Source organism: Cariama cristata, unplaced genomic scaffold (genome assembly GCF_000690535.1).
Source record: "Cariama cristata isolate BGI_N322 unplaced genomic scaffold, ASM69053v1 scaffold22791, whole genome shotgun sequence".
Lineage (NCBI taxonomy): Eukaryota > Metazoa > Chordata > Aves > Cariamiformes > Cariamidae > Cariama > Cariama cristata.
The window spans coordinates 28,612-40,373 of NW_009599037.1; the positions used below are offsets into that span (position 1 = coordinate 28,612).

The 11,762-nt window shown below is 57.5% G+C and overlaps 1 protein-coding gene across 1 annotated transcript in view; it reads left to right on the plus strand.

Moving 5' to 3' along the window:
• LOC104168831 (liprin-alpha-4-like) overlaps positions 1-11,762 on the plus strand; it is a 31,239-nt gene that overhangs the window by 1,830 nt on the left and 17,647 nt on the right. The window contains 9 exon segments of the mRNA XM_009709555.1: positions 6,416-6,517; positions 6,644-6,808; positions 7,412-7,486; positions 8,478-8,573; positions 9,017-9,238; positions 9,669-9,815; positions 9,939-10,077; positions 10,705-10,784; positions 11,723-11,760. Of these exon segments, the coding sequence (XP_009707857.1) occupies positions 6,416-6,517; positions 6,644-6,808; positions 7,412-7,486; positions 8,478-8,573; positions 9,017-9,238; positions 9,669-9,815; positions 9,939-10,077; positions 10,705-10,784; positions 11,723-11,760 (1,064 nt within the window).

Genomic DNA, 11,762 nt, shown 5'->3' on the forward strand with positions numbered 1-11,762 from the left:
CCCTGACCGCCCGCTGCCCCCCCTGCCGCAGCCGCCTCGGATTAAGGGACCACGCGGATTTAGTCTCCGCTCCTGCTCCAATAAAGGGTCCTCAGTGCCTCGACACGGGCAGCGTGCGGACGGAGCAAACTGGGTCAGCGCAAAGGGACTCACAGGCAGCGCTGCACCCACGAACCCTCTGGGTGCCCTGCTCCAACCGGGGCTGCCTCCGGCTCCCTGCACGGCAGCGAGGGATGTGATTAGGGCAGGCGGCAGATGGGGAATTTCCCCGAGTTCTCGTTGCCTCCCACTGCCCTGCTTGTCCCTGCGTGGGTAGAGGGACCCTGCGCCTGGGTACGGCAGGCACCGATGCCCACTGTGCCGCTTGCCTTGAGGGCTGCACCGGCCGCTCTCGTGGGAGATGAAGGCTCGGCATGAACACGGGGAGCAAACCCAAAGGTGCTCACCTGCCCAATGGGATTAATCCCAGCATGTGCATGTACCAGGTAAGCGGGACGTGGTGGGTCTCTTCCCCAGGGCACTGGGTGGGGGCATTCCACAGGTCTGTCCCATCCTCTTCCTCCTTCTCTGTGAGCCCTTTTGCCCAGGAGCTTACTGCAATGTGTCAGATCCCATTGGGATGGGATTCAAGCTGGATTGCTTGAAGAAAGCCTTTTTCTGGGGGTAGGCTTGGGTACCCAGGCTCATCGGTGGCCACCCGTGAGGCCGAGAGTCCTTCCCCAGCGTCACCGCAGAGCCAAGCTCTGGCGGTGCGGAGGACGTGCTGCCTGGGGAGGTTGGGGTGGATGGTGGCTGGGGGATGTGACACTCTGCGTCCTTTCAGGGCACAGTGGCTGTGGCTGTGTTGGCACGGGATCCAGAGTGCCGGCACGGGATCCAGAGTGCCAGCAGAGCCATCAGTGGGGCAAGCAGGGAATGTGCTTGTCTGGGGCAAACCCCTGCATGGGGCAGAGAGGGATGCTCCAGGGATGCTCCTGCCTGTAGCTCCCACTCCCCCTTGCCCGGGTGGGGTTTGGTTGCCATGTAGCCAAACTGTGTCCCCCCCCCCGCTAATCCATGGGGGCATCCCTCAGCCCCCAAAAGGCAGAACTCCACGGTGATTTTCCGGGGAGACTAAGCTGCCTTAATACTTCTTACATGATTTATTTATTCATGTGGGAGCGCTGAATGCGACTTAATCGGGCTGAAAGCTCTCAACTCCAATCCCTCTACCCTCCCTGCTTGTGCAGGGGGCATACGGCCGAGGACCAAGCCCTGACCGGGATCTGGGTGCTCTCAGCAGCCCCCCAAGGCCCTGGCATGGCTGCCAGCTTCCCTCCTGCTCGGCCACTCCGCTCCGTTTCTCCTCTGCTCTCCTGGGTGTAGGTGCCAGGGCTCCAGCTGTATCCAGATGTGTTCCCGGTGTGGGGTCCTGCACCAGGATGGCACCAGGAGTATGACACTCCTCCTTGTCCTGCCAGGGCTTGGGGGTTTGGCAGGAGTCCCTGTCCCCAGTTGTGTCAGGGGGACAACGGGCTCCCAAATTTCAGAGGGGCTGCTGTGCTTAAGGGCTAGTGATGGCCACAGGAATCTCCCGCAGTTCTTCCTTCCAGGCCCCGCTCCGCTGCGTCTTTGTTGTCTCTTGGGACTGCCTGGGGAGCTGAGAAGTGGGCTTTTTGGGGTGGGCTCCCCAAGTTCCCCTGGAGGTTCCCCAGGTGCTGAGGAGGGTCCTGGCATCGAATGATCACCCCAAATTCCTCCCATTTGACTTAAAAATATATCGGGTGTTAACACTTATAAAAAGCAGCATGAAAATAGGAACCTCAGCAGCTCCAGGCAGGGGGGAAAACACCTGCTGGGTAAGACCTTTAAAATGTCTCAAAATTTTGGGGAAGGATGGAGGGATCTGGTGGCTCAGTGTTGAACTGTTGGAGCTGGTCACGCTCCGACAAGACCAAGGTGCTGAAATGTTGGATTCCTGCTTGCTCGGCTGCCCAGTGCTCCTCCCCGAGCGATCCTGGATGGAAATACACATCATGACTGCATGTTGAGAAGGAAGAACACCAATTCCCCATGGATGATCCCTGCGGAATCACAGTACTGTAGCCGAGAGGTCCAGGACCTGCCACTGCGCTGCCCGGCGCTGAGGGTGGGTGATGGTCGAAGCCTTGGGTTTAGCCGGCAGGATTTAATCTTTGTAATCCCATGCTACGTACTGCTGGGGTTGTGTTTATCCCCTCGACTGTGACTTAGGGCTTTCTCGTAATTCTGCGCCATTCCTGGGACAGCAAGGAGAAACTGGGGTGATGGGTCTGCCAACTCCCAGCGCGGACAGACGGACGGATGGCGCTCCATCCCTCACATGCTGAGTCAGCAGTGCTGATTTCCCAGCATGGGCATCCTTCCCACATCACCCTCTGTCGCATGCCTGGCCTCTCAGGAGCAATCATTCCATTTAGGGGCTTTAAAATGCCATGAATCCCACAACTGGAGCCAGTTTGTTCCCGAGGCTGGGGTGCGTTGGAACAACAGCTGTCCGCCTGCCACAAACGGGGGAGTTTTGCTCGCTTTGGTGCAATCTCACTGCATCCTCGTCTGTGCTGCGGATGGCATGGGGAGAGGCAGAAGATGGCTCCGGGCTGGGGACTTTTGCATTTCAGCTTTTTCGTGCTACAAGCCTTCTCCCCTGAGCTTCCTAAACCTCTCCTTGCTTTCCCAGCCATCTCCATGTAGCTGATGTCTGGCCTCCCTCCAGCTCTTCCCTGTGCCTTCCCCATTGACATAACAAGGGGGATAGACCCCAAACATGCCTGGTGCTGGCCTAAGATCCGAGCCCTGAGCCACAACGCCCCATTTCAATACCTTGTGTGGTGCTCCGGGTCTCCCTCCCTGCTCCGACGGTGAAAATCGCATCCATGCCCCCTGCTCCCTCCTGCCCTGAGGCTTGGGGCTGAGCCCAGCCAGTCGTGCTTTGGGTGGTTTGGTTTTAATCCAAATTCGCCGCTTCCCAGTGTGCTGGGCTTCCCACAGGGCTCCTGAGGACTCCCAGGGCTACGTCTCATCATCCGTCCTTTGATTGAAGATCAGGCACCTCTCCTTCACTTTCTAATCCGTTTATAGGTGTCCCTGCTTAGTTTGAGAGCTTATCGGAGCTGGGAGCGGGCGTCTCTGCATCTCCTGGAAAACTCCTGGCTGTGGCCAGGGCAGAGGAAAATCAATGTCGCCACTTCGCTGGGACTTAGGGCGATGGCGTAGCTGTGGATGGGGGTCAAAACCACGCTCCATGGTGTGATGCTGCAGCCGGGGAGCTGGGGACAACTTGTCCCCATGGTCCCCAAACATGCCTGGTGCCTGCCAATGGCCCAGAAGCAACGTGGCAGTGCTGGGGCAGACGTCTGGCACAGCCAGGGCTGATGGACGTAGCTACAGGCAGGTGCTGGAGTGATTTATTCCTATTTTTTGATTCCCAAGGCATCAAAATCAGGCTTGCAAGTGCCTCCAGCCCTGTGTACTCAGCTAACCCTTACTGCTGTCCTGTCTCGCTGCAGGGGTGTTGCTATTTTTGGTGATAAATGCTCCTTTTTGCAGCTTTTCCCCAAGGGAGGACAGTTATCTTGGTCCCTTTTTATTTGCCATGGGATGCTCCAGGCCTGACATCCTTGCTGGGACGCACAGCACAGGATCCGATCAGCCATTCCTGGGGGGATGGAGGGCTCGGAGAGGAGCACCCTGAGGGGATACGGATGGGCAGGAGCTTGGTGCTGTACCCAGGAGTGGATCCACCACCACGTTTTGACCCGCTGACCCATGGATTGCATCGGGCTGGCCGAGGTGGGGGCTGCCTGTCTCTCTCCAGCAGATTTTCTCTCTCTTTTAATCTCCTTGCCTTTCAGGATGAAAGCCTGATTGCAGGCACAATCTGTACAGCTTGGCCAGCCCCGGGCGGGCCGTGCAGGCAATGTGGGGTGAGGAGGGCTGAGCACTGGCAATCACTGTCCTCAGCGTGGGATCCCTCTTCCTCTGCCTCCTCCGACCCCTTGTCCCATCCGTCCCACGCTGCACGTCGCCCTGTTCACCCCAGCGGGGACAGCATCCATGTCCGCAGTCCCAGTTTCCCCTGCCAACCATGGGGCAGAGCAAGAGGTTTCCACCCTTTGCAGATCTGGGGGCTTTGAATCCCCACGGTCCCTGCCCCGGTGCTGGGAGAGAGTCCACGGCCAATGTGTCACCCTCCATCACAACCTGGGCTGCTGAGAGACGTTCCTGGGACCATCACGGCTGCAAGACTGAGCTCCTTAAGCCTTGCTACCTGTCTCTTGGTGTCTTGAGGGACTTGGGGAGTGACATATCCCTAAATTAAAGCAGCCAACAGTGCACAGGCACCGAATCTGGCACATCTCACTGCTACTCTCGCATCCTTTTTGCTCACCGGCATTCCCAGCCCCGATATAATCCGCTGGGATGCTCGCGAGCTGCTCACTCTTGCGCACAGCCCTTGCGTAACCCGGCGATGCGCACGCACATGCCTGTGCCGCAGGGCTGTGGGGGGGGGGGGGGGGGGGGGGGTGGGGGATCCGTAATCCCTATCGGCTGGGAGAGCGCGGCTCTGGGAATGACTTAACCAGCACAGCCGTCTCCCATGGGAACTGGTTCTGCAGTGGGGTTCACTGGGCTTTGGGGGGCTGTGGGATGGTCTGAGAGCAAGCGTGGGATGGTGCCTGGGCACGGCAGAGGCTGGTGATGGAGGTTTGGGGGGCTGTCAGCGATTTGGGGGATGACTGATGGGAAGAGGGATGACACCAGGGTTGGAGTGGTCCCTGGGGAAGCGATGGGGCAGGAGTGGGTCTGGAAAGGAGCCGGAGGACTCAGGCCCTGGGGCGATGCTGGAGCGAGGATGTTGGGTGGCAGCAGCCCTGAGGCATGGTGATGGGCAGAAAAGCAGCTGTTTATAGGGACAATGATTGATTTTGGCTGCTGCGATTGCTCTTTCTCTTCCTCCACATTGCGGCATGCCTGGGTCCTGTGCCCTGCTATGGGGTCTCAGCATCACCAGTGACTCCACCATCTCTACTAACCCCAGGCTAAAAACCACACCGGTGTGAGCAGTTTGGGGTGGGAAGGGAGAGGGAAAATCTAGCTGGGACGAACAGAGATTAAAAAGCTCTTGATTTCTTGGAGGGATGTCAGCTGTTGCAAGAGGTTTCACTTTGAGCTGAGCAGAGCATTTGATTCAACCTAAGCCTCTGCATTTTGCTTCAGTTTGAAGGGTTTTTATTTGTTTAACTTGAAAATTAAAGTGAAAGAGAATCTCATGCTGTAAAACAGCTCTCAGCTGCCAGTTGAAATTTGGTTTGTTAATGCTCAGTCAAATCCTTCTCAGCTTCTTCTGAAACCCTTTTCCTTTTTAAGTTCTTCTCAGCACCACTGTGAAACTGGTGTAAATTCATGAAGCGTTTCCACATTTGCATTTTTCACCCCCAAAAATCCCAGCTGCAAGATGTCACTCAGTCCCGGCACCGCTTAGCGACTGACAGAGCAACTGGGAGCAATGGGAGAGCGCTCCTGGGCTAACCCAGGTGCTTGGTTTTCATTTTTTACGGGAAAATGAATTCTCCTGCATCCTAGGAACTTCAGAGGAAGTTTCCTTTCCCCTCCCACACAGTTGTAAGTGCGGTTGCTCTGTTTCTGAGGAGCCCATCGTATCCCAAAGGATGTTCTGGCTTTGCAGCTCAACTTTGACCTTGCTTTGTGTACGGCTCTTCCTTGCTGGCTGTCACCTCCCCGGAGGGAGCAGTGACCAGAGCAAGAACTGGTGGCACCTGGCTACATCCCCTGCTGTGCCCCATCTCTCCCAGCTGGGATTCGGGGCTTGGGGGCACCCCATAAGAAGCTCGATGGGATCGGGCCAGATCTTGCTCTTTCCTTTGGAAGGAGATTTTGGATGATGCCAGGTCCTGAGGCCGTGGCAGAGACTGGCTGAGGGCCAGGGGACCCATCCTGACCAGCTGTGGCTTTGCGGTGAGTTTTAGCCTGATGGGCTGTTCCAAGGTGGGTGCTCCGCTGGGTTGTATCAAGGGGACAGCGGGGATGGGAGCATGCTGGTAGCCTTGACTGGGATGCTTTAAAAATGCCATCGTGCGCCTCTGGAGCTGTAGAGCAGTTTCTTGTGTCATTGGACATCAAACCGAATCGATAAATATTGGGATGCTGCGTTCTCCCTTGTCCAAAGCACTTAGGGAAGCCAGGAGTAGATGACCTCCCAGCCTGGCTGTGCTTCTCCACCGATTTCTCAATGTTTCCCTTGGTGTCAGCGTCTCTCGCTGGTCGGATTCGGATGGGAGATGCTCTACGCTGGAGGTCCCGGCAGCGGGGCCGGGATGTTGGCTCTGTCTCCATCCTACTCTCCCCGCTCACAGTCGTGCCCTGATTTCTGCAGGAGTTTGCAACGCTGACACGGGAGCTTAGTGCGTGCCGGGAGCAGCTCCTGGAGAGGGAAGAGGAGATCTCGGAGCTGAAAGCCGAGCGCAATAACACCCGGGTAAGCATATAAAACCTGCTGTCTGGCTTTCAGTCCTCAGAAATGTGGGACACCCCAGGCTGCGGGGCCGATATCGGCATTGACAGCCCCCGGGGTGGTGAGAGCCTCACGCTTGCCCTCTTGCAGCTCTTGCTGGAGCACCTGGAGTGCCTGGTGTCGAGGCATGAGCGGTCCCTGAGGATGACCGTGGTCAAGCGTCAGGCCCAGTCGCCGTCCGGGGTTTCCAGTGAGGTCGAGGTGCTCAAGGCACTCAAGTCACTCTTTGAGCATCACAAGGCGCTAGATGAAAAGGTGAGACAGGCTGCTGGGACCTCTCCCGGCTTGCTCCATGAGCATCCCCTTCTCAGAGCTGACCTTCTCCCAGCCCTCCTCCTCCCTCCCACTGGATGCCATTTTTTTGTTGTTAAGCTGGGTGGTGACGTGGGGTCCCTCAGGAGGAAGGTCTTGGATATCCAAAAGCTGCAGCACCCTCATTTTAGGAGCTGGTGGGGCTACCAAGTGAATGCTGAGGGTTTGAGGCTGTCGGTGATGGGGAACTTGCTTCCCTAGGTCACTCACGTGGCGGTGGGCACTGGAGTTTGGCACCCTGGTTCAATCTTTGCATTCCGACTCTTGTTGTTCCTCCTGATTCATTTGCCTCAAGCATCCTCTGCTAAGAGACATCTTCAAGCTGTCCTGGCCATAGGTCTCCAAGGGTCAGCTCGGCCCAGGCTGTTCCTCTCCGACATACTTTCGCTCTCCCAGGCGATGGGCTGGAGCATCCCTGAGCCTGTGCCCTGGCTGTGAACCCACCTGAGCCTGGGCCAGACAAAAGGGCCTGGGAGCTTGCCTAGATCCTGGGCACCCTCATCACGGATAAATAATGGCCTTTCCCGTTGTCTTACGCGACTGCAGGTCAGGGAACGCTTGCGAGCAGCCTTAGAGCGAGTGGCAACCTTGGAGGAGCAGCTCGTGGATGCCCATCGGCAGGTAAGACGTATTTCTTTGGGCAGGCTACCCTGGGTCCTTGCCAGGGCATCTGCTGGGCTGGGACTGCTCTGTGTGACGTTAGTGAATTCATGTTGAATTTGCTGTATTTAAGGAAACCTTGTAAATATTCTGAAAACATTTGTCTCGCCGGCAAGGTTTCCTCTGTTGTTTTGCTGTTTGGTGTTCATTTCAGTGACAAAAGCAACCTGGGCTTGAATCATTTCAGGGGGCTGAGAATGATTTGGGATTTTCCCTACCTTGGCAGAGACCCAAACCTCACTGCTCTGAGCACCTCATCTTGCATCCCCCATCTCCTTCCTTGCAAAGACCCTGGCCTGGGGACTTCGCTGTCCCCAACAGCTAGCCCTTTTTGTCTTGGAGAGATCTTTACCCTCTTTTCCTTCCTGAAGTTTGTGCCCAGCCACTACAGCCGAAAGGAAAGAGCCGGCCTTATAGCCTCTGCCTGGCCAAATTTTGTTCCTCTTTCCCATTCCCAGGCTGTGTCTTGGGGTACTGCCCCAGGCTGAGCACCTTGCAGGGACCTTTCCCCATCCTCCCCCAGCAAGGCAGGGTGCGATGTCGGTGTTTATTCCCTGCTCCTGCTGACTATGTCCGTGCCAGGTTTGGAGTCTGCCTGGCTGCAGAGGAGTGAAATGGGCTGGGAGGGAGTCCTGGGATGCAGGGCTCAGGTCCCCAAGGAAAACCTTCCTGCTAAGGCTCAGGCTCTTTGCATGCCTGTAGGAAGCACCGCTCTGTCCGTGCAAGACAGACAGACTTCATCCTCCATCAGAGCTGAGCCTTCGCAGCATCTCTGCCTTCCCCCCTCTTCTTCACCCTATACCCCCAGTTCCCCCCCAGCCATAGGCACGAGCTGAATCTGACGGTGGAGGAAGCTGGTTGCAGACCTGAGTCTGAGGCTGGGCTTCCCCCACAGCCGGACCAGCTCATCTCATCTACTTTCTCTCATTAATTAAGCTCTGTTGTTCTGCAGGTGGCAACTCTGCAGCAAGGCACTGCACGGGAGACCCCGGCAGGGGAGCGTGATGAGAGGGAGCCCAAGGAGCCAGCCCAGAAGCTTCCCTGGAAGGTGAGAGCCCAAGAAACCCCTGCTCTGACCACGCTCACCAAGGCCATCGTTTCTTCAACCCCCTTGTTGCTGGCTTCAGGGTGCTAAAAACCTTTTTTCCCTCTCTCCTGGGGTCCAACCCCCTGGGAAATGCCCTTCCCGGTGGATACAGGTGCTTTCAGAGCAGAGGGGAATTTGTTCTCCTGCTCGGATGCTCCTAGGGGCGCTTCTCCCCAGAGATGCTCTAGGAAGCCCTCAGCCATCCTTATTCCATTGTGCCTGTGAGAAGCCACATCCTGGCTAGCGGAGGCTGTTGACAGGGGGTCCCAGAGCCCCCTATCTCTACCCCCCCACACCTCACTGGGTCCCTACAGGGCCGTGTTCCCCCATTGCGTAGCTGCAGACAATGCCAGCCCATGCTTTGGGGCAGCCCGGCATCTACCTCCTTCTCTGCTGCCTTGCAGCGACTCTCCAACGGCTCCGTCCACCCGGATGATGAGGCAGGACGGGTGGTGGAGCTGCAGGAGCTTCTGGAGAAGCAGAATTTCGAAGTGGTCCAGGCCAAGGAGCGCATCTCTGCGTTGGCTGCCAGCGTCGCCGAGCTGGAGGAGGATCTGGGCACCGCCAGGAAGGATCTGATCAAATCGGAGGAGATGAGCAGCAAGTACCAGAGGGATCTCCGAGAGGTTAGACGCTGCCCTCTCGCACTGCCAAGCCTGTTGCAGTTGCAGAGATGTTCACGGCAGGTTCCACGTGCTCTGGGCTGGGAGGGGATTGTAACTCCTATTGTATGTGGGGTGAAGGCATGTGTTCCCCAAAAGAGGCCGCTGCCTTTGGGAGATTGTCCCCAACTCCATCAGCAGGACTGAGGTTATAAGCAGACACCGAGATACCCAGGTGTGCTGCAGGCCTGGGGCAGTGAGCTGTATCCAAGCTAGAAAGTTTTTCTGTGATTGCTTGACTCTCCCTTTATCGTTCTCTCACTCTGCTGTCCCCCATCCCCATGTGAAGCAGGGGTTTCGGTGCATGCTTGGACTCGGGGGTGTCCCAAGGTCACAGGATATTCCCAAATTGGTGGTCACAGATCAGGATGTGACAAGCCCATCACTTCCCCAGGCCCTGGCTCAGAAAGAGGACATGGAGGAGAGGATCACCACGCTGGAGAAACGCTACCTGGCAGCCCAGCGAGAAGCCACCTCCATCCATGACCTCAACGACAAGCTGGAAAGTGAATTGGCCAACAAGGAGTCCCTGCATCGCCAGGTACCAGAGCTGGACCCAAAGACTCCCCACCACCCTGGGGACTTGGGAGGGAGAAGTGGGTGCTGGGGATAGGACAAACAGGCAAGCCTTGGTGCTGGGCATCCATCCTGCCCTGTCCTGCAGTGCGAGGAGAAAGCCCGGCACCTGCAGGAGCTGCTGGAGCTGGCGGAGCAGAAACTGCAGCAGACAATGCGGAAGGCAGAGACGCTGCCCGAGGTGGAAGCGGAGCTGGCTCAACGCATCGCCGCACTCACCAAGGCAAGTGTGCGGGGTGGTCGGGGACCAGAGCGAGAAGGGAGAGCAGAACCAGAGGAAGAGGCAGGAACCAGAGGAAGAGGCAGGTCTGGCCACCTCCCTGCAGCGATGGAGCTCCTGGCAGGCTCTGAGCTTTGCTGTACTCTGCCTTCCCCATGGCTGCAGGGACAAAGCACCGTTTTTAAAGCTCTTGACATGTCCTCCGTGCATGGGGTTTACTCCCTTCCTTCGGCTCCTTTCTCCAAGGCAGAGATGGCCCTGTGGATGTGGATGGCCTTCAGCTTATGTTGGGACCACTCTGGGCTGAGGAGGAAGAGGAAGGATCCGGGCTGGATCTGGGAGGGTGCAGACTTGGAGGGAGGTGTGGATACAGCCAACCCTTCCCTTCCTGGGTGCTGGAATGGGTGCCTAGTCGCTCACAGAGCACCTCCATCTCCCACCACCTTGCTAGCAGGGCTGGTTTGGGATCACAGCGCACAGTGAACCATGGCAGGGATGCAGGAAGGGGGAGAGAGCACCGCATCCCAGGGAAGGGTATGGCTGCAGGGATGGAGGGAGGAGGGATGGATGCGGGGGGACCCGCATGGTTTTGGGGAACGTCATCCGAGAGGGCTGCTCTGCTTTTCCCAGGCAGAAGAGAGGCACGGGAGCATCGAGGAGCATCTCCGGCAGCTGGAGAGTCAGCTGGAGGAGAAGAACCAGGAGCTGGCCAGGGTAAGCGTTGCTCAGCTTGAATGGGGGAGTCTTTATGGGTCCTGATCCGGCCTCAGCTCCTCCCTCCCTTGGTGACTGGGTACCTGGGCACACCACAAAGGGCTGGCTTGCTGTTACCTCTGAAACAGGATGGGGAGAGGAGCCTGGTTAATCCTTTCCCAGCCAGGATCTCTTAAACTAGAGCACACAGGAGCTCATGACCCTCTCTGTTGTGATTTCACCTTCTCCCAGGCATCCAAGTCTTGCTGTTAGTGTGCCACATCCACTCCTCGCCCAGCACCAGCCCCTGGGGCAAGCTGGGACCCCAAAAGCAGGGTGGAAGGGGAGGCTCCAGCAGCCTCCAATCCCAAGATTGGATCAGCAGCAGGGCAAGACTGATGGGTGCTGGGAGCAAAGGGTGCTGCCCCTCAAAAAGACGGGGAGGCCCAGCTAATGTGTCATGGGCTGCACCATCCCTGCTGTGTTCCTTAGCCAGTGGCTGGGCTGTCCACGCAGGAGGTTGTGATGCCCATTTCTCTGGTGGCCCAGGTGGCATTACAGCATGTGGCCCTGGGGAAGGCCCTGGTTGTTTTGACCTAGGGCAGACATTTGGAGACACCTTTGCATATCCAGAGGATCGACACCCCTTGGGGTCTGGAATGTGCCCCCAGTGTGGGTGACCCTGGCAGATGCACAGGTGAAGCTATCTTGAGGGTCAGGCAGGCAGGATTTCTTTGAATCCTGTCCTCTCTCCTGTTCATCCCTGGCTGGGAAATGGCAGAGCCCAGCAGAGCCCCAGCCAAGGGTCCGATCTGTCCTGGAAGGGGTGGATTTGTCCCCACAAGCTGGGCCTGGTGAATCGGGCCAGACCTGGGATGGCAGGAGGGCACTGAGCCCCTCGGGGCAGGAGGAGCAGATCTGTGGGATCTGACGTGGTGGGTCGCCGTTTGCCATTGCAGGCCCGCCAGCGGGAGAAGATGAACGAGGAGCACAACAAGC